Source organism: Anopheles maculipalpis, chromosome 3RL (assembly GCF_943734695.1).
Source record: "Anopheles maculipalpis chromosome 3RL, idAnoMacuDA_375_x, whole genome shotgun sequence".
NCBI classification, from domain to species: domain Eukaryota; kingdom Metazoa; phylum Arthropoda; class Insecta; order Diptera; family Culicidae; genus Anopheles; species Anopheles maculipalpis.
In genome coordinates this window covers 18,858,438-18,883,083 of record NC_064872.1, presented here as the reverse complement: position 1 = coordinate 18,883,083, position 24,646 = coordinate 18,858,438, and the positions used below count along the sequence as shown (strand labels likewise).

Sequence of the window (24,646 nt, the reverse complement as noted above, 5' to 3'; positions counted from 1 at the left end):
CCTATTGCGCACCCGAATCGAAAGGATTTGTCGGAAAAAAAACACACACACAGGACAAACAAACAAAAACCGAGTGTGCCGTGTGAAACACGTTGATTCAAAAGTTCCACAGCATCGCAAATCATTTTCCCATACGCGCCCGTGTGTCCCGGGCACACCGGAAACCGGAAAAGCCTTGCGAGCATACCATACAGCAGGCGGAAGCTACTGTAGCTCGAAGCAAGAGCGGATGGAGCATGGAGCAAGCATCCATGCCCAGTTGTTGGGAAGGGGAGCATTGGTTCAAGCGGGCGCGTGGGACAAAAAAGTCGTCCATAAATTGCGTATCGCCCAAAACCTCAAACCCCCACGATGGCACGGTGTCGGTAGAGCCTAAATCCGAATTGGAACAATCAGCAACCGGTGCCTGGGTACGAAACTACCTTCATCCTGGCCGGACGCTGGGACGCAGGCACAGCAATCCGGAGCGGATATTCATTTGTCCCGCTGCTACGGCCTAGCAGCAAAAGGCAGGGTGCACCACCCGGCCATATACGGTGACGGTGAGATGTTTTATTTTGTTTTGTCCGCGCGCTCGCTTCGATCATCATCGCTGATCCGGTGGGAAGTGATTATTGGTCGATTGTTTACTTTTCCACATCCTGCGTGCGAGGATGTGCGAAGCGATGGTTCTTTTTTTTTCCTATCTGCCGGTATTCCACGAAATAGACGCATTGTAATTGGGACGAACCATCCTCTACCTCCACGAAGCATGGTGTGGGCGCTTACGTGATGAGATGTAAATTGGGAAAAAATGAAAAATGAAAAAAGGGGGAAATAAAATACTTCCCTCGCACATGGATCATAATTATGTCGAGGGATCTTTAATGTAGGCTCTGATACCGCTTTCGATGTGTCACGACCCGTATATCTCCCGGGTGCCGGTGGGAAATCGGTGTGTGAGTGTGTGCAAGGATCAAATTACAGATAACGCTGGTTTCAAAAGTTTATTTTCTCGCGTATAAATTGCTTTTTACCGGGTAAACTTAATCAATTTTTGCTTCAATTTAAAGTTATGACTCGTGTGTTGTTGTTGTGAAGTATTCTTTTTATAATAATTCTATTAGTTAATAAAGAAACAGAAGGCTTTACCCTAAAACAGTCGAAGAAAAATGTTTCTCGTCCGAACTTTATCACATCCGATCGGTGCCACAGGATACAGAGCGTGAGATACAGGAAACAGTGATCAACGACAACGGCATGAATAAAAGAATTTTTCATTTCCGAGTAACTTGATACCATTTGCCAATCTCCGCCAAACGGTACAGTAGCCCAAGTAGCTCCAAGTAGAAAATGAAAAATCAGAATGCCCACAAAACCATCTGGTGTGTTCGGGATATAATTTAGTGGCCAACAGTCGTCAAACGCAGGCTTTCGGCATGATTGACTCCCTCCCGGAGGTATCGGAATATGGACACGAATCAATTAGACCGAGGGATGTTGATTAAACAGCAGCAAAAGGCTCTAACACACAAGAAATTATCAATCACTCAAACCTATCAACTGCACACTTTCGTACGATTTTGGTTCGTAGGCTTCCCGGGCGCAGAGATAACCTCGGTGTCGGTGTAGCAAATTCCGTCCTGGATAAGCAATCCTGGGTGGCAAATCTTGGACGCACTCATCGAAAAGCTCCATCCGGCCTAGAATCCATCTATATCCACCGTTCTGCACAATCGTACGATAACGTTCAATCATTTGCTACACAAACACACACCACATCGTAGAGTCCAACCTACTAAATACACATCCCCGTGTACAAGCAGCACCATATGACCTCCTTTTTCCAGTGCTGGTGGGACTTACGCACCGCGTCGAAAGCATCGGTGCCCAGCGGAGCGAAAAACGGATAGCCGTATACGCAATTTATACGCAACTTAATTATGCAGCTATTTTCAGCCATTTTGACACCATACGCAATTCTCGCAAGCAAGTGAATTGAAGACCTGTTCCTTGCTTTCCACACCGGAACGATGAGAACTTCCGCAAAAGTGAACCGGGCGGCATTGTGTACGCATAAATCGTCTGCCCTTTTCCCCCAAGAGTGGTGAACTACCTGCTTCCCAACCCATCCTAACCTCCAGGACTTGCTATTGTTCTTCGCTCAGTTCGCACTGAAAGTCGTTCAAGAAAGCTGGCTCCTTTTTCTTCGAGGACGGAGTGCAAATGCCCAACCATTCTGTGGCCTCATGATGGGAGTGGTAGTAGAGTAGAAAACACCGATCGAACGTAAAGGACCTTTCTCCCCGTCGCGAGACTCCTGTAGCAACCGGGAGCCCTCGAAACGAACTCACCCATCCAGAACTCTATCAATCATCGAACGGGCATCAGGAAAATGGCATCGAAAAATCGAGGAGACCAAACGTTAAAAAACGGCACAATATTTAGGCACTCACACAGCAACACCGCACCGTGTCTTTCCCCCTTTAGCTTAAGCTACCCATTTACTAGGAAAGAAACAAAAAAGAAAACACCGGACGCGATCCTTTGATATATGAGAAATTCCACCCAGACAGGGGGCGGAATCTCGTAGCTGTAAAACTAAAAACAAAACAGTCAACACCAAACCAACCCAATCAAACTCCCATCCCCACAACAAGTATGCTCTCATTTCCTATCCCTCGGGGGCGCTTCGGATGGTTATGGTTCATTAATAACAATCGATTACACCGTTTAATGCTTTCAAATGAGTGGAGATGGATCCTTGGGCGTATGCTAGAGACTCCGGTTTTTAGTTTCGCGGGACCTTACAACCAACGACAATGTACCGTTGGAAAGGAATTGAACTAGACACACTACCCAATGGGAGACTTTTGTTTGGAAAGAAAAATGATTAATTGATTGGCCTCCCCTGCTCGAAGCGACTGCAGAACACAATGCTCTACCTCAAAACAACCTACCAAACATGGTATCTTAGACCAGTAAAATAGATAGATGAATCGGACTAAACAGCATTGTGTACGTTTCGTTCCAGCCTGTCGAAGCACACCTTCTATCCGATGAGAAGTCTTCATTACACAGGTACTGCCAATCGAAGGTCCCAATATCCAATATCGCATACGCTCATTACACACGGTTCATTCGTTTCGCGGCAATTAGCTTCCCCTGTGGTTCCCGCTGTACAGCGGGTCCTAGGAATGCGTGTGTGTGTGTGTGTGTGCGCCCTTAAACTCATGTTACACGGCGCTTGATTGCTTGTTAAGATTAGAGCTAAATGCTTACAACCGGCACCATTATGTGACGATACCTCGCGCACAAGCCAGTGACACACCACGTGCTTGGGAGTGGAAGGTGGGCATGGAAGCAACGGAGCAACCCAGCACGCTCTACAGATGGGCGCGCTGCTCCGTACTTCCAAGGGAAGGGGTGTCCAGGGTGTAACCTATCCTGTCCCGATGAGCGTCATTCGTTCGCATATTGATGGATGAACGATGTACGATTATGAGGCACCGGGACACGTATCAGAGGACGCTGGAGCTCGTTGCCGAAGCCCAAAACGCAACGCCACTGACAGGCCGCGATGATTGATTTGTTTGGAAAGAAAGGGTCCGACCGATGGATGATCCAGTTTGCTTTTGGGGGTTTCTTTCCATGGATAACGGGTCACAAGGGTGTTAGTTGTTGAAGGTGTGTGTGTGTAACAATTTCATCAAAATTGACGAGAATTCGTTCCACTGCTGGTGCTCAATCAAGAACATAATTAATGGACGCGATATGGTGTAGATTTCAAGGCGAGGTCTAAGGTCTCCAACACAGGATACACCATAAAAATTGTTCTCAAAACAATACATTATGCTCTTCAAATTGGTGAATTCAATTTCGATATACTCACTCCATTAAATCTCACTTCATCTCCATAAAATCTCTACGCAATTGTAATTTTTGTGCTTCTAGCGATTTCCCACCGCATAATAAAGAAGAAAATGTTATGCATTTTATCACCACTGCAGTGCAAATTTCTTTTATTTTTCCCCTAGGCGTCTTCAAGTCTACGCAGAACCATCTTAGCTAGAATTTAGTCCTTCGAACAGAAAAACAAAATAAAACCAAAAGACTGCGTCAAAAAATAAAACCAAAGAATATTAATGCGAGTGTAAATAAAAGCTCAACACGCTGTAAAATTATCCTAAAGAAGCATGTGAAATGCACGGATTAGAAGGGATGTAGTAAAAACCCTACTAGACTAGAGTGGCAGCATCATTAGTACACTAAATTGCGGTGCGGTGTACCAAACTTTTGCATATTCAACACACTTGGTACAATAAATTTCCGCAAGAAAACTCTGCTCTCTCTCTCTCTCTCTCTCTCTCTCTCTACACCGGCTGTGTCTGTACACTCTTGGGTTCCCCTTTAACACTGGTAAGAATTATACTAATCAGCCAATGTCAATAGAACCCGCCACCAGTCAAAGGGAAGCTGAGGAGACACACGCACACATTGATGAAAGTACCCGAGAGCTGAGGAAATCTAAGACATTCCAGTTTATGCAGCATTTTTCCAAGCATACATATGTGTTTCTGCGTTTGTGTCTATACACACACACACACACACGCATGGATTTAATGTGCCGGGAAGATCAACTCAATCTCGTAAGCGAATGACAGTTTACGATGCTTTACATGGCATGAATGTGAAATACCCATCGATCCTTCGCATCTTCAGGCCCGATAAAAGGCCCCGCTTCTCATTGACATTACACACTCTAGGCTCGGTGCTATGATAAAAGACCGCGGCCGTACTGAAAGGGCTGGGGATTGATGTCTACGGTGCCCCCGGTGAGCGGTTGGGAAACGGTTGATGCAACGAACCAACCAACGACACTCTTGTTTTTAAGGCGCTGGGAAAAAGAGCGAAGCGCGGGAAGAGACAGCTATCCATAATTGGCATCACGCTGCTGTAAGAACGTTCATGCAGCTTCAAGTATTGGGTTTTTCGCCATATATCCTACGGGAAACGGAGTAGCGTACGAGTCTCCCTGCTTATCGACCTACTTCCTGCTGTGTGTCGGGCAGCGGTGGTACAGTAACAAATATGTGACCTACTGTTGGGGTGATTTTTAAAACAAAACATATTTATCTGTGGGGACTGACAAGGAATATGTTGTTCAAAGGTTTCCAAAAACACAACGAAATTAAAACGTCGGTAAATCGAACCAAACTATAATGAACATCACATTATTCAATTTGAAATTATCAACTTGAAGATGGTTATTATAAAGCAATAAAGAATTTACTGTAAAAGGACTAATAATGATCAAGTGTAAACTGCTTCCCATAACTTTTCCCATAAAAGTTCATCCGTTTTTCGTTGCAATAGAGCGTAAATTAAGAACTGTTTACAACCAAACCAGGCAGGACAAGGGAAAGAGCTCCTCTGTAAGCAGGATTAGCTATTCAGTTAGTGGAATAATCGATTCGAATGAGCCAAAACTGGCTATTAAACACCTTTCCAAGAAGTAATGTCAACTTGGAAGACGATTTTGAGTCCATCGATATCACTAGGGCCTGTGATGACTTCAGCAATTTTTCATTTTTAACCAGCATCTATCAAGCAATCGAGCACACACCACATAACAGCACCTGTCCTGGAGTATGCTGACTTCAGTCTGAACATCTAATAGATTTTGGATAGCTTCTGTCAGTTGAGGTTAGGCTTCTGGACAGTCGAGCAGTACTCAGCAGTCAAACCGAAACAGGTAAACACATACTGAATCGTGTGATATTTGATGTACCTATTAAACGGATTGGTTTCTAAGCATATCATTTGGAAACAATTTCAGTGAATAAAAAAAGGAAACATTTTTGAGAAAAAATAATGGAGGATTATCTACAAAAAGCTACATGTTTGCTACATGTTACATATAGCATGTTCCGAATTCAATCGCGCGCGCGTGAATCTGTTTTACTAATAACCTCCCAATTTTCCACTTCCACTCAAGATTATTCAACTCCTCCTAGCTCAATCTCTCCTCCCCAACTCTGACCCGCATCAGAACTGCCCTATTCCAAAATCGTTTCCTCCTTCCCTAGAAATTAAATGAAATAATAACTTCCCTAGAAATTAATTGTTACACACTGAGTGGCATACATGAGTGGCAGACATTAATGTATAAAATTCTTTTAGTTTACATTGTAGAATATCTGCAAAACATCTCACTAAAATATACATTACCTTGCACACAACAAGCGTTACGTAACATTATACGGTGAGCAGAAATTCACCAATTTAACAAATAACCTGCATTAGCCAAGAACGTAAGACGTCATGCATATCGTACCATAGCAAATAAAATAAAATAAATAATAAATGAAATGAGGAATGTGATCCGGCACATTTTAGGCACTGATTGCACTGCGACCGATCAGTACAATAATAGCGACACATTTTAGGCGTGCGTAGACATTTTTGAACAAAATGTAATATCAAAAAAGAAAACCAAGGTTTGGGTTACAAAAAGTGAGTGTTAGAATTGGGTATAAATAAAGTTGCTATAAATGGTATAAATACCATTGGTTGGTATAAATAATAAAGTTGGTATAAATATAGCTCCACAGTAACTGAGGAGCTATCGAGACAGCTGTCTAGAGATAAGGTGCAACAAGCTAAACCCAGCGTTCAATTCTTTCTAGAGGTTTGAGTGTCCCCCTATCCAAGGTAAGGCCTCAAACCTTCAACATGGCCGTAAGGGACATTTCTTCTGAATATCCAAAGTCGGCTGGCCGACTTGCTCCACCGATGAGCATCGTGAGTCTCCCTACCAAAGGTAAGGTCTCGATGTCTCCAACGTTCCAGTAAGAAAGTTTCTCATCTAGAATCTTCAGACTGCCTTAACAGTCAGATGAAGGAAAAATATTGGTCCGCACAGCTAGCAATCACGTTGTTCCGTTCTCGTCACGATTATAAGTCCGAGTTTCTTCTTCCACCACATGGCGACCGTAAATGCAATGCTTCTTCCCCACCATAACATTTCAAGAGCATCATTTGCATGAGGAGCTATTTTGTTCGAAGAAGCTCGTCAATGATCACAACATTAGACTTTTTTCCGTTTAAAGGCTTGGGTCTTCACACTGCAGGACCGGGGTTTACATCCCATCCGCAATCCGGATTCCGTACCATTTCCTATAGTGCGGAATAATCCCATCCCATTCAACCCATTCAACGGTCGGCATGTCCTAGTACTTCGTAAAGCCAACAAATTACGATTCTTTGGACATCCGCTAGTCAATTTTTTGGTTTTTTGTTCCCCAAAAACCCAATGCTAGCAACATTTTATCCGTGAAACGATGATAACTGGCTTAAATCATCACAGACTCCATTATTTTGTGTAGAGTATGTTCTTTTTTTTATTTATAAAGGACGGCCAGGCCGTATTGCTTACAATAAACTTCAAATTAGTATACTCCTTTCATCTTTGCTGGGAGACATTTCCTTCTCCGAGCTGTGAAAGGGCACCATATCCCGGGTGTGCTCGGTTGTTCCGTTGCGTATATTCCGTCATCCAAAGCCAAAGTCGTGTTCATAGCGAGGGTCTTATTGTGTGAGGGCACCTTATCCCGGGATATGTCAGGCGTTTCCATGCTCGTGGTCCAGATGGTTCCGGGGGTCTTGATTGTTTTCCATTTCGAAGATTCCTGATTGTGTCCAATCTTGAAGTCTTCCTCTCCCTTTCGCTTGTATGTCTATCCATAGCATCGGCCGGTGCAACTTCTTCCATATGGTACCCAACCCTTCACGCATCGTACTCATTCATACATTCATTCATTCATACACGGAGTATGTTCTTAGACTTCATGGAATTTAAGTCACAGTAAAAAAAAACTCCGTAAAAAGCATAGCGCGGAGATATTTCTTCTTCTTTTTTACTAAACGACCTTCTAGGCCACGCCGGCCATCGTATGGCTTACTAGTCTCTCCGATACCACGTAGTTGGATAATCGGTCCTCCCGTTTGAAGATCGGCGTCGATGTCACCTGCAGCATCGGGATCAATTAACTTTATCAAAAAAAATTGATTAAAGTATTACAACTGGTTTTAAATTTTAACAGGTTCGATATTAGAAATCCAGAATTAACTATCGTGGGAAAATCGGATTTACATCACCATGCATTCAGACACAGATGAGGTGTGTGCCCTTTTTATAAACTCTCCACACATGCTGAAAAACGCATCCTCATGGTAACGGTCCCAAGCATCTGGTTCATGGGAAAGGTGAAAAGCCTTACACTGTCATTCCCTTCCCGGCTTGCTAACCTTTCTCCAGCGGGCAGCTACATCTCTCTCTCTCCCCCTCTCTATCTCTTTCTCCCACACATCATCCAACAAGTCTCACTGCATCCAAGCACCAACACCAAACAGAACAGACCTTCGTGTGGTGTGTAGTAGCTGGTGTTAGTAAATTCACCCCTTCAAAACCAGCCTCAGTACCGCCGCTGGATGTAAAATTGTTCATACGGTTGAGAGTGTGTGTGTGTATGTGTATGCGATTGTCTATTTCCATCAACCCTTCGTTCGTTCTGCTCCCATCGCCAACTACGGTTGGCGGCACTAGAAATAGGCAAGGATCGTACCAGGATCGAAAGGGACGATAGTGACGAGTTGGAAGAAAATATGTATTTTTTGTTTGCAATTCCAATAATAATAATACACACGCTGTGCGATGTTCCCCTCCGGCGTGAGTTACGCGTTTCACTCTCACCGGTTGGCTTTGCTCGCTCACAGTTTCTTCCAAGCTCGTGTCCGCTTGGCTGATGCGGCTGCTGCTCTTTCCTTTGTCCGCGGGTACGTGGAGAAAGGTGAAAGAAAATTGACGATGAGGAAACCGGGAAAAATGGTGAGAATGAACCTCCTGTGACGGAGAGCATACGGTTCTCATACGGACTCTCAGCCAGTTTCGGACGCATGCGCCAACATCCCGCGTACCCCAAAACAGGACGATGTCCGTAACATGTGGCATGGTGTTATGGAAATGTTGGCTTCCCTTCGAAACCTAGCCACAGCGTCACTATCTCTATGTGGCGGTGTGCGTTTTGTTCCGCACACAAGGCTATCCGAGCCAAAAAAAAAAAAAAAAAAAAAAAACATTTGTTTGGTTCACTGGAGGGACTTGTTGGTAGCAGCCAGTTGGTGCAAAATGAGCAACCTTAGCTGAGGAAAAATGGGCCACAAAAGAGGACAGCAAAAGAAAAATAATGCTGCAAAACACCTTAATCGAATGGGTAATTCCGAGTGATTGTTCATACTTTTATATGATAAATTCCACATAGAAATAAGACACATGAATTTCAACTACGTTATTACAAGGAAGAGTCCTGAAATGTGAACTCTCAATAACACTTTTCTACCTACCAAATTATTCCAAAGCTTTATCATGAAGGTCGTACACAAGTACACATTCCTTTAGAAGACTTTAAGTAAGACGACTGACAGTCCAGTAGTCCTGTTCTGACATCTTCTTTATACCTTTATCATCTGTCTGCCTTTACCAATAAACACCCTAGACGCAGTAAGGTGAAATACTTGAAAAAGCCACACACACAGAAAATGGATCTTGAGCAAATACGCAGAAACAGTTATCGTCACCATCATCATCATTGCCGACGACGACGACTACGCAGTCCTCATATTATCGCTACCTTTTCTCTCTCTCTCACACACCGCACGGAAGTGATGGTAAGCTCACTTAAGATAGAGGTGACAGAAAAAATAACATGGATCCCTATGCTAGATGATGTCCTTTCCTTGAATATCCCTGCCACCGACCAGGTCCCGGCCACCGGTGCACTTAACCATTCCGTGTGTTACTGCGTCGAAATGTCCAACTAACGCGACTACTCCGCAACGGGCACAACCATGCTGATGATGATGTGGAAAGCGAAGCGAGAAAGAGGAAAAACAAATGCACATAAAGACAAAGAATCGTTATTGCCCGAAATAAAAACAACGACAAAACAGAACGGTAATGGTGCCAACGACAGTGCTCCGGGTGGTTGAAGTAATAGCTCAAACACAAAGCCGCCCAGAGTCCCGCCAAGGACGTATACATCCGTTCGGAACATCCGTTACCGACTCGGCAGGCAAGGCTGCTACTACAGTCAACCAACGTGAGTCGGTGGTCGGAAGCGTAAACTATGGTATTATCGCCCACCGAGCAGACGAAGATGCTTTCGTCCAGTGTCGATTGGAAATGACAAGCAACGGAACAAACACAGATCAAGATGTGGCAGATAGTCGTTACTGCCATCAGGGCCGTACAGCTCTAGGTGTCTGTTTTTGTGGGAAGCATCCCGGGAAATTGCGGCGGACCTTTTTGCCTGCCCAATCTGCTACCGTCCTACCTTACTTTTTTCACATCCGAGTGGGAAAAAACACATTCCACAATAACAACAGCAAAACCTACTGCACAATTCGATTTAATTCCACCAACGAGTGGTGGATTGTAATGCTGCCTTCTGCACACCAAGAGTGTCCTTGTCTTGCCGCTACAAACCGTTTATTACTTTCGGGGCCCACTTTTAGTGGCGTTATTTTGCAGCCCCAAATCAAACCCAATCGTAGGAAGAAGACCCCAATTTTGATCGAGCAAATAGAGCGGTATAGAGCCAAACAGCGTTGACGATAGCGAACATGTTGCATGGTCAGGACGGCAAACACTGCAAGCCCTATGTTGGCAGGTGTTGAAAGATTCCTAAATTTTTTGCCCTCAACCTGCACATCTCGCAACTTCACTGCAAGGCTTGAGGCGATCCAATAAAGACAAGATAGCACCGCAAAAAGCTACAGAAGTAATCGAATTCTTGGAATGCAACCACCAAAGAGCAACCAGAGTAGCAGCTGGAACTGCAAAAGTAAGCACTTATGAAATGAAGGTAATAGGAATGTTGACCAGGGGGTACGATGTATGGTTCTTTCAGGCAAACGATGATCGTAAAAGGAAAGGCATGAAACCGGGATTGGATCGGAATCCGTATCGAAAACTACTGCAAGATGTGACACCCACCTCCTGGAGGGCTCATCCGAAACCGAATGTGCATTGCGAGTCGAATTTTGATATCTTATGGAGACGCCTGGTGTGTAATGATCCAAAATTTCTTTAATAGATCAACATTTAATATAAATAATGCTGAAATAAAACTTACTAAAATATAAAATTATAGTGAAGTTATTTTTAAACCTTTCTTCTAGCGTTTAGAGATCAAAATTAAGCAAAAGAAATCTTTACTCCAATATTATCATGCGATAGAAAATTACACCCAAACATGACTAGACATTTTCACGTCTACCTTGCCAAACACAAGAGTTAAAAAGAGCAAACAAAAAATATCGTTTCACACTCGAACAAGAGCAGCCCGACGCGGTACAAAGCCACCGGCTGTCTATGAGCATAGAGCCAAAGAATTCCAAAAGGTAAGATATTCGAAGGACCACTACTGTGTAGAAAAATATGCAAGAAAATGGAAATAACCATTACTTCTCACCCTGGAACTAGTTTCACCAAGCCCGACCGACTTCGAAGTGTCTGATGGGTGTGTGCCTGTGTGTGGATTGTTTGGTTGCTTCGAATTTACAATCCCTCGGGAGAATGCATGAATGTCTTCCCGTGGTTCAAACGTAGCGAAGGCAATAACACATCCAGCGCAGCCTACGCGCAGTAGAGGTTGGACGGGAAGTGGTGGCTTCTATTGAATTCTATTTAAATTTTTATTGATTTTATTTGCACATCGCCGCATGCCTCGGAAGCGAGCGAGCCCACCAGATCACCACTAGGATGTGAACCCGGGGAACGATTATCAAAAACCCCAACAGGGGCGACGATTGTACTCAAAAAAAAAACACTTCTCGCCATTTCCAATCAAAATTGAACCCAAAATGGCCTCTCCTGTTGCTTCAACTCGCAGGATCATTTCGCCTTTTAAACGATTCTTTAATGGTTGTTTTATTTTCCATGTGGAATAATTTCTTCAAATTATCTCTTGGGATTAATTTTTACCCGATTTTCTTAGGGTGGTTATTTGCTTGAAGTTGATTTTATAAAGACACTTACCCCACGCTAGTCCCTTCCACGCGACGCTTCTGCTGCGCGACCACTTGATTGGGGTCAGCCACTGGAAGAAAGAAGGGGAAAGAATGAGAAGGTTAAAATAGATAGACGAAAATTAAAATCCACCAACAACCACAGTATCCACGCTAAAGTCTCTACATCCACAGTATCCACGGTAAAGCCTTTCGCGAGAACATGCAAATCAACACCCGTCCCAAAGTAGCAACCTGGCCGACAACCTCCTGTTGCCAATTGATAGGTGTACAAGCCGAAATCATTTTCGCACGCCACGCCACAACTGTCACATCAAAAGCTTCCGAGACCGGCACACTTCTTCGGTGGGTAGGACAGCATTTCTATGGACGAAACTGATCCAACCGGTACACACTTACCGTTGGTGCTGGCGTATGTCATATCAAAGCCATAAATTCCGTAGCCCCACATTGTGCCGCTCGACTCGTTCGGTTTTGCGAGTGTCCACCAGATCGGTTAGCGCCAAATTGACAGGATGAATGAACAGTCGGCGATCCTTGGGCTCGCGAGTGCGAAAGTTCTACCAATCTGATAGCACTTTTTCTTGCAATTATGCGCACTGGTTTGAAACCATCTGTATTGGCATAACAAGCTTCAACTCGCGTTTTTCTCTACAGCTGTATTACCACTTCCTTGGTACGAGTAGGTTAATTTTCCAAACAAGCAGTTCAAAAACCGAGAAACACAGTCCCTTAATTGCTTGAATCGTGTTACACCCGATTTAAGTTACCCGCAACACCACTTCTTCTGGGCTAATTAAAATCGAACCATCGATACAGCCAATCAACACCGCACGCCACCATCGGTACACAACTAGACTAGACACACTCTAAGGGTTGCTGGGTTGTTGAGAGTTTGTGAAGCATGCAGGAAAAAAAACGACTGCCAGATACTGTTCAAACCACGCACACCACCGCACACAACCGGGACGCTGATAACAAGAAAAAGTTCCTTTTACCGATTTGTCTCCCAAAAGGATGCCCCTTCCATCCGTGGTCAGTATCATCTCCTAGCGTACCGGGGAAGATGCTCGCTCTCTCAGAAATCAACATTTCTTCCCCTTGGACGCGAACTTACAGTCACTCACGCGCCCTTTTTGACATAACGTGCGAGCGAAACACCTCCCCCATTCCTACCACCCATGCTGCCCACCAGAAAGAGTGTGTGTGTGTGTGTATGGGTGGCTACCATTCAACCCACCCGACCCGGTACCGGCACATGCTGCTGTCCATTTATCGGTTCTCGGGAAATGCGCATGACCTGGCCCGGGTTTGTGATAACAACGCAAGTAGATCGAGGTAGCTGTGGTACAGCTGCGGGTGTCATTCAACGGAATCGTAAGTCGGTTCTGAAGGGGGATGTGCGAAGGATATCAACTTTACCTGCCCCTCCGTAAGATAGCGGTGCTGCTGCACATTGAGTTCCCGCTACTGACACCCGATCTTCCAACGTTTTGCCGAAGAAGAAGTCCCTGAGCAGTGGTGAGACAGCGAGGTAGAGGCGCAGCTTGATTAGATTAGGTCCATTAGTATGCAAACCACGGTATGCACAGTATATACCGTGTCTCACGTGTTGTACCCGTCACGGAGACGTAAAACTTCCGGCAGCAACCATCCTTAAAAAACCCATCGCCCTTTACTTTGAAGCAAGGATGCTCCGGATCTAGATTGGGTTGTTGCGTACAGGAATGCCGAAGGTAGCAAACCTTTGCTAGGTTCGAAGTTGCGCACAGCGTGTTAGCGAATGCAGTTGGATGGTACTCCAGATGGATTTCTTAGTCTTTTTAAATTTTAAATAATATTTTCCACCACCAAGAGATGCTTACAACAAACAATGCATACAACGACGCATTGGTGCAGGTGGTTCAAAGTACACATCGACGATTTTTGGAGTGTATTTAGGTGCTTCTGAAGTTCCTTTTAAACTTCAAACGAAAGGCAAACAAATAAACGCAGTTAATTTCTTCGCCTGCTATCTTAACGCTCAGCTGATGCTCCCTTAAACCCATCCGAATGTTACTGACCCCTTTTCGGGAGGCTACATCTAAGTCGCACCCCGTCGGCCCAAAAAAAAAAAAAAGATGCCGAAACATGTCCGCGTGCACGTGGCACAGACCGATGAACCAATAATTACACGTACACCATCATTTCAAGGCCTTTGCTCCTATCCCACAAACTGCATTGGAGGAGCACTGTGCACCAGGGAAAGGAACCTGTTTCCAAAAAAGGGGATGAAAAAACAAGTCTAACCAAACACACACACACAGCCCGTTCTACTTCCGCACGGCAAACGTGATCGTGGAGCGTGTGGCTCACGCGACGTGGCGCATGATTGGAATTATAACAAAAATTAGGATGCAACCGTCATGCCGTCATATCGACAGGCGCCGCCACATGCCCAAAACCATGCCCGCGTACCCCACACACAAACACACATACACACAGGCCAGACAGGACATCATCAGGCGTCAGCCGAATGAATGTCTTTCACGTCCCAACCGTTTTGTTGCCGGTGGAAACGTGCCCGGCAGGCAGGAAAACCGGCTGGCGGCAACTGACAACTGGCCACGACCAGGGCCAACATGCCCAGCAAAATACTATACGGAACGGGAATGGCTTCAGCAACAGCAAGAAGACGCAGAAAAAACACACTGAAAAAACGTAACGCAACCCGAATCACGGAACACGCGCCCCCAACTGCAGCGTGATACGTGCAGTAGCGGAAGACTCGGGAGGTATCGGTAGTGGTCTTTCTTAGCTTTTCTTAGTTAATATGTGCGGCAGCATGCATTATACTTTTCGTGCCCGGCCCCAACAGTGCGAACCGAGCGTTGTACGGTCAAGGATACGGAGCAGCATTTACTCTTCAGGTAACGGTGGGTCAATCTTCTTGTGTGTGTGTGTGTGTTTTTTTTCTTTCTCCTGCTTTTGGTTTGCTTTGGCTCGTCCGAACTGCGTGCGTCCTTGAAGACTGTGTCTCCCGCGCGCGCGTTTGTCGAACCAGTTCACGCACCCCACAAACACCAGTCCCACACGAAAAAGGATCACCCCAATCCTGCTCCTCCTGGATCACTCCGAACCTCACCACACATATGTTGTTATATGCAGAACACGGATCAAACCACAATAAGAAACAACGGTAAGCACGATTCATGGATGCTACCACCCGTTTAGAGGATGTGTTTACCCACTCGCACCACGACCCCCTTCCCCGCTTTACCGGACATTATCTCAGCGTGCCGGTTGGCCAGCTCGTGGAGAGTCATCGATTTCATTAAATTTCTGAACAGGAACGAAAAACGGAACACCGCCTCCCCCAAGGGTTGTGTTGGTTCCATTTCTTTCTCTCGGGGCTTCTCTTCCGTCCAGCTTTCTGGCACGTTCACGTGCCGGCAACGATCCGCATGCAATCCGCTACAAAAACTACCCTCCGTCTGGACATGATGCCATCGGATGAAAAGTTGTGTGTCGTTGAGGTGTCGTCGTACGGTGGCGGTGGGTTGGTGGTCCAGGACACACTCAACTCGAGCAAAACCGCGATGGCGCACGTTCGGCACGAAAACGGCCAATCATACCCTTCCCATGCCGCACTGCTGCTTCCCCTCCAGACACGCTCCCTAACACTAACTCGCTCACACTCCTAGAGGCGGGCAGACAAACAGTCGATGAAACGAAATATGGTTCAAGGTCGGATCTTTTCATCACACCGTATACTACGAGCAACTACTACGTGTGTACTTCTCATCCCCGACCGCCTATCTCCCCCAGGCAGCACCACTAGCAGGGGGGCTCATTCAATCGGCGGTTCGGCAGACTGGGGATTAAAAGACGGAAAACACGGACGAACCACGCCGGTTCGTGACGGTTCATTCACAATTTTTGTGGCCACAGCCAGGTACCCACCCATCCAACCATACACTTCGCCTCATGCCCCTGCCTGCTGCAGCGAAGCACGAACGAGGGACACGAACCACGAAAGGTCGACAGAATACATCCGAGACAGTGTGACATTCGTGTCACACCGCTTTTCCGTCATTAGCCGCGGTAAGTGGTAGTAGCGGGGCGATGGAATGCAGGTGGTGTCCCATCGTGTGTCATTGGACACGTTGCGGTGCTTTTCTTCCGGGGGGAGATTTTTCAGTCACACACACACACAAACCACTGCTGTTAAAGACAGAATAGTCCATCGTCGATTGGTACAGACAGTGGGTCATTGGGAAAGGAAATGGCAAAAAAATATATGTACACCAATATCGATGAGAATCAAGCAAATGGTATATGTGTGTTGACCGGCGAAAGACTCACGCTCCCCCAACGGCACGGGTCGATTGATGACGATTGTTGCAATAATGAAAGCGAAAGTACATGCCAATCTTTATTCGTGCATGAATGGATGGATGATTCGGTGGGAAGTTTTAAATGGTGCAGGGCTTCTAGTTCTACGCCGCACGAGCGTAATGAAAAGGCATGCAGAGAATCTCTTTTGTGCAGAGACAAACGTCACGTACGAGTGTAGCAGAATTAAAGAATTGACATTGATTATGCCTTTACAAAACCTTTCAGAGGGATGTTGAACATTTTCTTAGTTTAAGTACTAAGTCGCCATACATTTGACCTGAATTTAAGATGTCTAGGTTCACAGCGGCTTCTAGGCACAGTTCTAGGAATAAGGTGACCCGGTGGTGAAGGCGACAGCGGCGCCGCTAATCAAACGGCAGGATCAGGGTTTAAATCCCATCCGGTCCGAGCCACCTATAATCAGGACTGACTCTAGTAAGCCATTCGAAGACCGGCGTGATCTTAGAGGTCGCTAAGCATAGAAGAAGAAGGTTCACAGCATTTTCAAATACGTATTAGAAATCGATCCTGAGACAAATAATCAATTCATAATAATGGAATCATCAAAAAGGAACCACTTTGCCGGATTACTACGTCTTGACAACATCATCATTGGATAACATTTAGTGACGGTGGTCAATCCTCTTTCGATCTCTATCGATCTTTTTCCAAGTTATTTTGAATTTCTCCACGTAATTTATGACAAGCACCGTCAATCCATTCCATTACATTCGACCATTTTCGAACGGGGGGATGCTAAGGACTATCTTTGGTGGTGTGTGCGAGCAGGGCTTGTGGCGAAGGAGAATAGGTCACGAGCTAGCTGAGCTGTTTGGCTGTCGCTGTCGCTGAAGACCCACCAGGAAGGTGCTCATCAGCGACAGTTTTGCTCAAGGATCAAATGGAGTTAAACTTGTCGGATATCGGATGCAACCGTGGATGGAGGATTGTAGACTACGACCGACTTTCCTGGAAACGAGTTGGCGACTTGTCCATGTCTTCGCGACGTGGTCATCCCTGAGCAGGCCAAGAGGAAGAAGAAGTTCCAGTCGTCCTCTGGATTTAAGTTTTTTTTTTCCTAACTTCGAAGGTTTTTTTTTTTCGTGCGAACGGTCTGGCCTGTATTGCTTGACTTATAAATACCACGCAAACCGGCTGGTCATTTCTCACTACGGAGGAACGCGGTCCGGATGGGATTTGAACCCCGGTCCTGTCGTTTGAAGACTGGCGCCGATGTCGCCTTCAACACCAAGTCGGTTTCTTGTCAGTTATCTTTGCATTTGAAGATCTGCCACACTATTTATTGGCTGGAGTCTTACCGTATTAGTGGATTTCTAATACGTTTCCGTCTTGCTCCAGATGTGGTAAGATATTATAAAACTTGCAGTGGATATAAATAATTTTCAAGAAGTTTAATTCAATACATCAAGGTTTTTCATCGCAGAAAGAACGAATCGTCAAGATATAATACTTTATTAGTGTATTAAAATCATGAGATCAAAGTCAATCTACAGCCATGGCACTGGCAGGGCATTGAGTTCACCAAACCCATGGCGGTATAAAAAGTCCTGCGTATTGGATAATATTCTGATTAGAATCAACTCTTAAAGAGGCGAATGTAGTCTCAGGGACTCAAAGCTTCTATAAATAATCCAAAAAGAAATAAATAAATTGGAGTCAACGCCGGGTTCTACTGTTTACAACAAAGGCACCGTTACAGCTAAGCAAACTGACTACTCAACACATTAGCCTAACGCTTATGCCTCCACAAAGAACTTATGCTGTTGCGATCGTCTCGAAATCTATTGTTGCTGTGTAGCCTCTAGAGTCAAAGAGCGAAAGTTTTCTCTTGCTTCTTAGACGTACACTATAACGAGCCAAGTGTTTATGAGTTGCAGAGATACTCCAGTCCTGACAAGATTGTTCAGCAGCTATCTGCAGCTGAAAACTATGAACAACATGATGACCAAATTTGACACGATCGCTTTTACCAAAATCACATTTGTAAATGAGAAAACGATCGTAGCGGTGACCAAGTGACGGTTGTGCTTGGTTAGATGACGGTATTGCTGGCGGAGATGTCATTGGAGCCCAGTAAACATTGTACATAAGTCAAGTAAACGAGAACGAGTTAACGTTCAATAACAGTAGGTCACCTATCATTTTGATAACAAATTAGATGGTAATTCTGTTCCTCGAACCAACGTTGCAGCAGGTTGAGGCTGCAAGAACACTTCGAAGTCACTGTGTGTAAAGCGTTCCATTTGTTAGGTCCTGTCTTACGTTTGCGGGAACATTTCCAGGATCCACACAACATAAAATCTCTTTTTTTTACCTGTATTATTTGAATCCCATTACAGAATTGAAGGACTAGAATCTATAAAAGCCTATATGAAAGACGAAAAGCACATATAGAGTTGACAGGCTCCTGAATAAAAGTAAATTTGAAGGTTCAAGTAAGCCTAGTGAAGCATATAATATCTCTTACCGTGCCTTCTATTCGGTCTAAAATCTCTCCTACCCAACGGAACGATTGACGGCTGAGTGTGTTTTCTTACATAAGATTACTAACGGATTGATTGATACCTGGTGCATACTTGCTAAAATCAGCTTTCATACTCCTAGCAGGGACTTAAGGCCTCGACCACTTTTTAAATCAACAGAATTTGGTTGAAATGGACTTTGGATAAACCGGGTGATGTTTTTAAAATACACAAAAATACTAACTTTATTTCATCCGATCGTAAGCCTGTGCTTCATGAGATATTAGACTTCTTTAAGGCATAAGAAGACAGTGTTAAATTGGGCAAATATAGGAACTTTGATCTCAATTTGTCTTCAACGTTCTCTTGCGTTGTTCTTCATATTATATCCACCAACTAATGAATTTGTATATATGACTTTGAAGAGCTAAATTCGACTAAAAGGGCTAAGGAAACTAACAGAAAACAAAAAGCGTCTGCAGCTAGCAAACACACTTTGACCTTCCAAGCATTACGTAACATTACTTTAATCAGTAATTAAAAACTCAAATAACATATTCAAAATTCAAAATAAGCCGATTATTTGTGCACTTGCAGCTGTGCAATAAATAATTCGCAAAACCCCGTGCCCAATTTAAATAAATGTACCAACGCGTCGGATAATCCTCGCACACACACACAGCGCTAGCGCATAATCGATTGCACTGTCTTGCACCGAGCACGCCAAAGCTGCTCACCACCATCCAAACACGTGGCTGCAGATAATCGTACGATCATCATCGGTTCGAATTATCCTGTCCCGGCAGCACACGCCCTTTACCACACGATTGACGATATTCGATAGTCGCAACCGGATCGGAAAACATATTTCATCATCGTCACCTTTTTCACCAAAGTTCGCTGCGTTGCTGGCACATTAACACGAACATACCAATTTTGCATTCCACCTCTTTGGCTCCCTCTTACTCTCTCTCGCCCTTCCAACGACGCACAACATCAACTGTTCCGCCAAGAATGTCGACCACTAGGGTACTTGTGTGTGTGTGTGTGTGTGTGTGTGTGTGTGTGTGTGTGTGTGTGTGTGTGTGTGTGTGTTTAGGTGCACCTTTTTTTTTTTTTTGCTTCTCGTCCCTCTCGACCCATTCTTATCATTTTATCTTCCACTGCCCAAGCAAACAACAAGCGCCTCCAGCGGTCAGCGATGAAATATGAAAAGAATGTGCGTAATGAAACGTTTAGCGAATTTTTCATCCTCTCGCTGCGCGCATCGATTCACTTTCTTTCCAGCAGCACCATGGTGTAGGATGGTGAAGTTGCCGCTTCTCCGTCGCCGCCAGTAGCTGCTGTGCTGTGCAAGGGTTGAACAATATTTCCTGGTTCCGCCCGCCGCCACCGCCGACGTGGAGCGTTGTCGCTTTTTATGTGGCTCATTTTTTATTCCCTGTTCCATAATTTATAATTATTATTTAATACATTCGCCCAAGAGTCGGACACCTCGAAAAGGGATGCGATACCCAAGAGCATTGTGGCAAAGAGGTGAAGAAAAAAACACACACACCGTCACAAACGCCCTTTGCTCGCACAAGACGATCGATTCCGGGCGGAGTGCTTTGCGCTTACTAGCTAACTGCTTCATTATTTATCAGTATATCCCGCATAAGGATTATAAACGCGTTACAACGTTTTTTCGTTCCACTATCGGTAGGTTTTTTTCCCCCCGCAGCATAACTACACGTGAGAAAGGTGTCCGCCTGTTCCGGGGTGTTGAGTAAAACGGGGCGAAGAGTGTACTTAATTTTTTTAATTTTATTTTCCTACATTTCAAACCACCCCGCTATGGCATCTTGCCAATGAATGATATTACATTTAATATCTTAATTAAAGATCGCAACCGATCCCGATCCGGTGGCAAATAGAGAGCGATCTTGCACACACGAAAACGGATTGCAACAAGAACTGTAATAAAACAGACACACACATTCGTCGTTTGCAAATGAATATTCAATAAAATGTGAAACGTTGCTGTTCGTACCGAGCGCAAACAGCAGATGAAAAACGGCATCTGGAAAGGTTGGGCGCGAGAATGCTTTGGCACTGACCGACCATTATCACCTCACAAAATGGGACGTTTTTAGTTATGAAGTGCTGTACAAGAATGTTTCAAAAAAAAATAAACACAATTCAATTCTACTAATAATATACCGTGTTTAACAAGCTCATAAATACTTTTTAAAAAACGAGTCGATACTAAAAAATAATATCCAAAAAAAAGCACCAAACTTTAATTTCGCTTTCTGAGCGTTTTTTTCCGTTTCTTGCCGATTTCAATTTTAATAGCTTTTGGCAAACCCCTCTGGAGACCAAGCTCGGGTTGGCCACGTGGCAATATAGTAGTTTCTTTCCTCATCGGCAACTACGATTATGCTACGAAAAGGAACCCGACCGATCGTCAACAGGGCGGGCTTTCCGATTAAGAAGCACCAGATAAATTGAAATCGAAAATTAAAAAAAAAAACACCGCCTTCCAACAGCCAACAGTGACCGGTGGTATAGTATCATCGTGCCTCATAAATAATAAAAAACTGTATTTCCACTTCGGAAATTAAAATGAAATAATAAAAAGAATATTTTACGATTGCGTATGAAGTTCAACTTGGCGCGTCACGACCATTCGCTCACTGTGCCGCACATCGCCTCAAACCATCGCTCATTTGACCGGTCAAAACGTCGAATTGATGGGCTATCCGCCCTATAGCCCTGACTTGGCACCCAATTACTTCTTTACATTCGCGCACATCAAGAAAAAAATGCGTGTCAACGAATTTTGTCCCCAGAAGATGCTATTGAAGCGTTCAAAATCCACGTTTTGGAGGTATCTTAATCAGAGTGGACAAAAGGATCCTTCGACAATTGGTTTGAGCGCATGCAAAAGTCATGAATGAATGAATGAACGAATAAAACTATTTTCGATGATAAATAGCAGCCTACGTAACAGTAGACAGAATTAAAACCTACTTAATAATGTCATGATAGGAAAGTAATAAGGAATTCTTCCAGAAATCGTCCAAATATTTGCCACGAAACTAAGCAAAACACGTGACATTAAACACGAAAAAAAGGGAACACACGTATGACAGTCATAAAAAGGAAACAAAAGCAACGAAAAAAGCCCGACATATGTGCAAATAAGAGAACGTACGATAAAATGTAGAACCACCATAGGCAAACTACTAACCAACCATTCCAAAACGAGCCACAGATTGAGATGCCACCAAGGGGAGCGCGAAAAAAAAAACAAGGTAGGAATAATAAAAGTTCATAAAATTAGGATTAATTAACAAAATTGAAGTCAACCGAGGCAGCGAGACCGAACGGCCGCGCTGTTTCAGCGTTGTCCGGCGAGGGGTGCATATATGCTAATAAATTAGGTAAGAAATGAATTAGTTTGTCAAAATACGGTCTCCACATAGGGCACACACACACACGCCAAAACCGAAGGGAAGAACACAGAACATACACACATACGTGTAATGTTAACAGACGGTATATCAGTGTTTGTATTCTACTCGACAACGAAAAAAACAAATTTAAGGCCCTTTCCCAAAAAATTCGTCCACCACGAGGACGGAGGATTCACCCGCTAGCGTCCCCATACGGCAGCCACACGATGTCTCACACACGGTGGATTTTGGTTTTTAATTTCTAAAGTGTCCCATACACCCGTGTGTCGCGTTTTGGACATAGTTATGGCAATAGTAAATCTTGAATTATCGCAATGCTCCCCGTCGGACGGCGCCATCAGATGGATCTGGGTGATAGTGATACGGACGGACACGGTTGTGTATGCCGTAAGAGCTGTGTGCCGCCGTAGAAAGCTTTTGTCCGAGTGACATTTTAATGCGTACCGAGCGTGGTCAATGTGGTGGTTATACGGTGCTTATCGTGCTTCATTACCATACCACTAAACGGGCCAGGAACGAACGCACGTTCATCATCGAAGAAAGTCCATCTCAATGAAAGTGAAAAATAAAAACATTTTATTTATGTGCCAGGAAAGGTATTTTTCAGCCTTTAGCAGCTTTTTATCTACACAGATACGCACACAACCAGTGCACATTAAGTTGGGAAAATAAGTTGATTAAAAAATGCTTTTTTCCCGCCCGTTTGCTAAACGTAGCTCAACAGCCCATCCCAAATTATTATCACTTCCATTTAGATTTACTCATTTTTTTGTTTTATCTGGGAATGTCTGACCATGGTCGAGGTTAAGCAGCAGAACTGTAATGAAGCGTAAATCACCAATAGTCAAGCTGATGGCTATTGACAACGCTATTTTGCTTTTCCCGTGCTAAATGATCATAAAAATGGCTCTCTACCCACTACCCAAGCACACCAGCCACCCCACTGGTAGCAACATGTGTGCCCAGGTGTGTCTAAAAACTAAAATTATCCACTCAAAACTCGACAACAAATTATGAAGACGTTTCCCGTATTTTTCCCCATGAATCAGCGGCGCGGGTGGGTAGAAACGTGGCGAGATGGCTTTAAATTGTGTCGCTAAAAATAGGTCCAGAGCTCGCTGGAAGCGTTGTTTGTGCTGTGTAGTGGCCCAGACCACTGTAAGCTAGTTGGGGACGGATGCATGTGTGCAATTGTTGCACGGATACTTTGTCATCTTGCAAATGACGATGACCGTTGGTAATGATGATACTGATGCCGATCGTCGTCTTGGTCAGCTGATGTTGCTAATGTGTAAGCTGTGTGGATTAGCATTAGCCATTTTAGTGTTTTTAATTATATTTCCTTCAGTGAACCAAATGATGCATCTGCAATAAAATATTACTTTGTTAAGCTATCTTTAGGCAGTGTGCTTTCAGCTCTGCGCAAGAACTTTGTGTCTTTAACTTCAAAGCATGACAAATACAAAAGTCCTTCATCAATTCCAAAAAATGCATCAAGAAATCGGTACGTAGGTAGAGCTATCTTCACAGTCTTCAGACGGCAGAACTGGAGTTCACATCGCATCTGGACAGTTCCATCCTAGTTTAGGACTGGCTATCCAAGCCATATCGAATCGGATATCGGAGTGAGCCATATCGGATATCCTAGCTAAAGTCTATTTAGGCAAAAAGATGTCTAAGGATTACATCATATTTTGTTGATGATCTTTACTCAATAGGGATCGATTCTAATAAGGTCTGGCGGCAGAAGCTGCAGGATCTCATATGGTGGCCTGCTGGTAGAGTACGAGCTGAGAGTGTAAATTCATTCGTATGCTGTCTAGACTTAAATCGAACCATCTTACACTTCAATACACAGCTTCAACTTATAGGGATCTCCCTGCAGTAACAGATTCTAGGTTTGATCATATTCTGTTCATCATGCGTGGAATTCGATAGGGCAAGACTAGGGATTTTAGTAGTCGTTTGGGCATCAGGAATATCCAAGCAGTGCCGATGCACAAGATCCTGGAACAGAAGGACTATTGATACGCGACGATTCTATTTGACTTCCCCTTTCTCCTCCTCTTGGACGTTCTCTATCGCCTGTAGGTTGTTATGTTTTTTCTGTTATTTGTTTAATATGACATTAACATCGATGCCGTTTTTCTGGCCTAAGGTGGTGAAAAAATTTAGTAGAAGCCACCTGATGTTGTAACTGGTGATTTTGACGTTGATGGAATGCGTGGGTCAAATGCTAAGGTAATTTTACCAAGT

The 24,646-nt window shown here is 44.3% G+C and overlaps 2 protein-coding genes across 3 annotated transcripts in view; one reads left to right on the top strand and one right to left on the bottom strand.

Moving 5' to 3' along the window:
• Positions 1-24,646, top strand: part of LOC126564110 (ribonuclease Z, mitochondrial) — a 346,473-nt gene that overhangs the window by 251,195 nt on the left and 70,632 nt on the right. The window lies entirely within an intron of this gene.
• Positions 1-24,646, bottom strand: part of LOC126564085 (aryl hydrocarbon receptor nuclear translocator homolog) — a 202,852-nt gene that overhangs the window by 174,741 nt on the left and 3,465 nt on the right. For both annotated transcript variants that reach the window (XM_050221014.1, XM_050221013.1), the window contains exon 2: positions 12,080-12,140. Coding sequence is in view for 1 of the 2 variants with exons in the window: in XM_050221013.1 (XP_050076970.1) it covers positions 12,080-12,140 (61 nt within the window). In the remaining variant the exon portion in view is untranslated. The remainder of the gene's footprint in view (positions 1-12,079; positions 12,141-24,646) is intronic.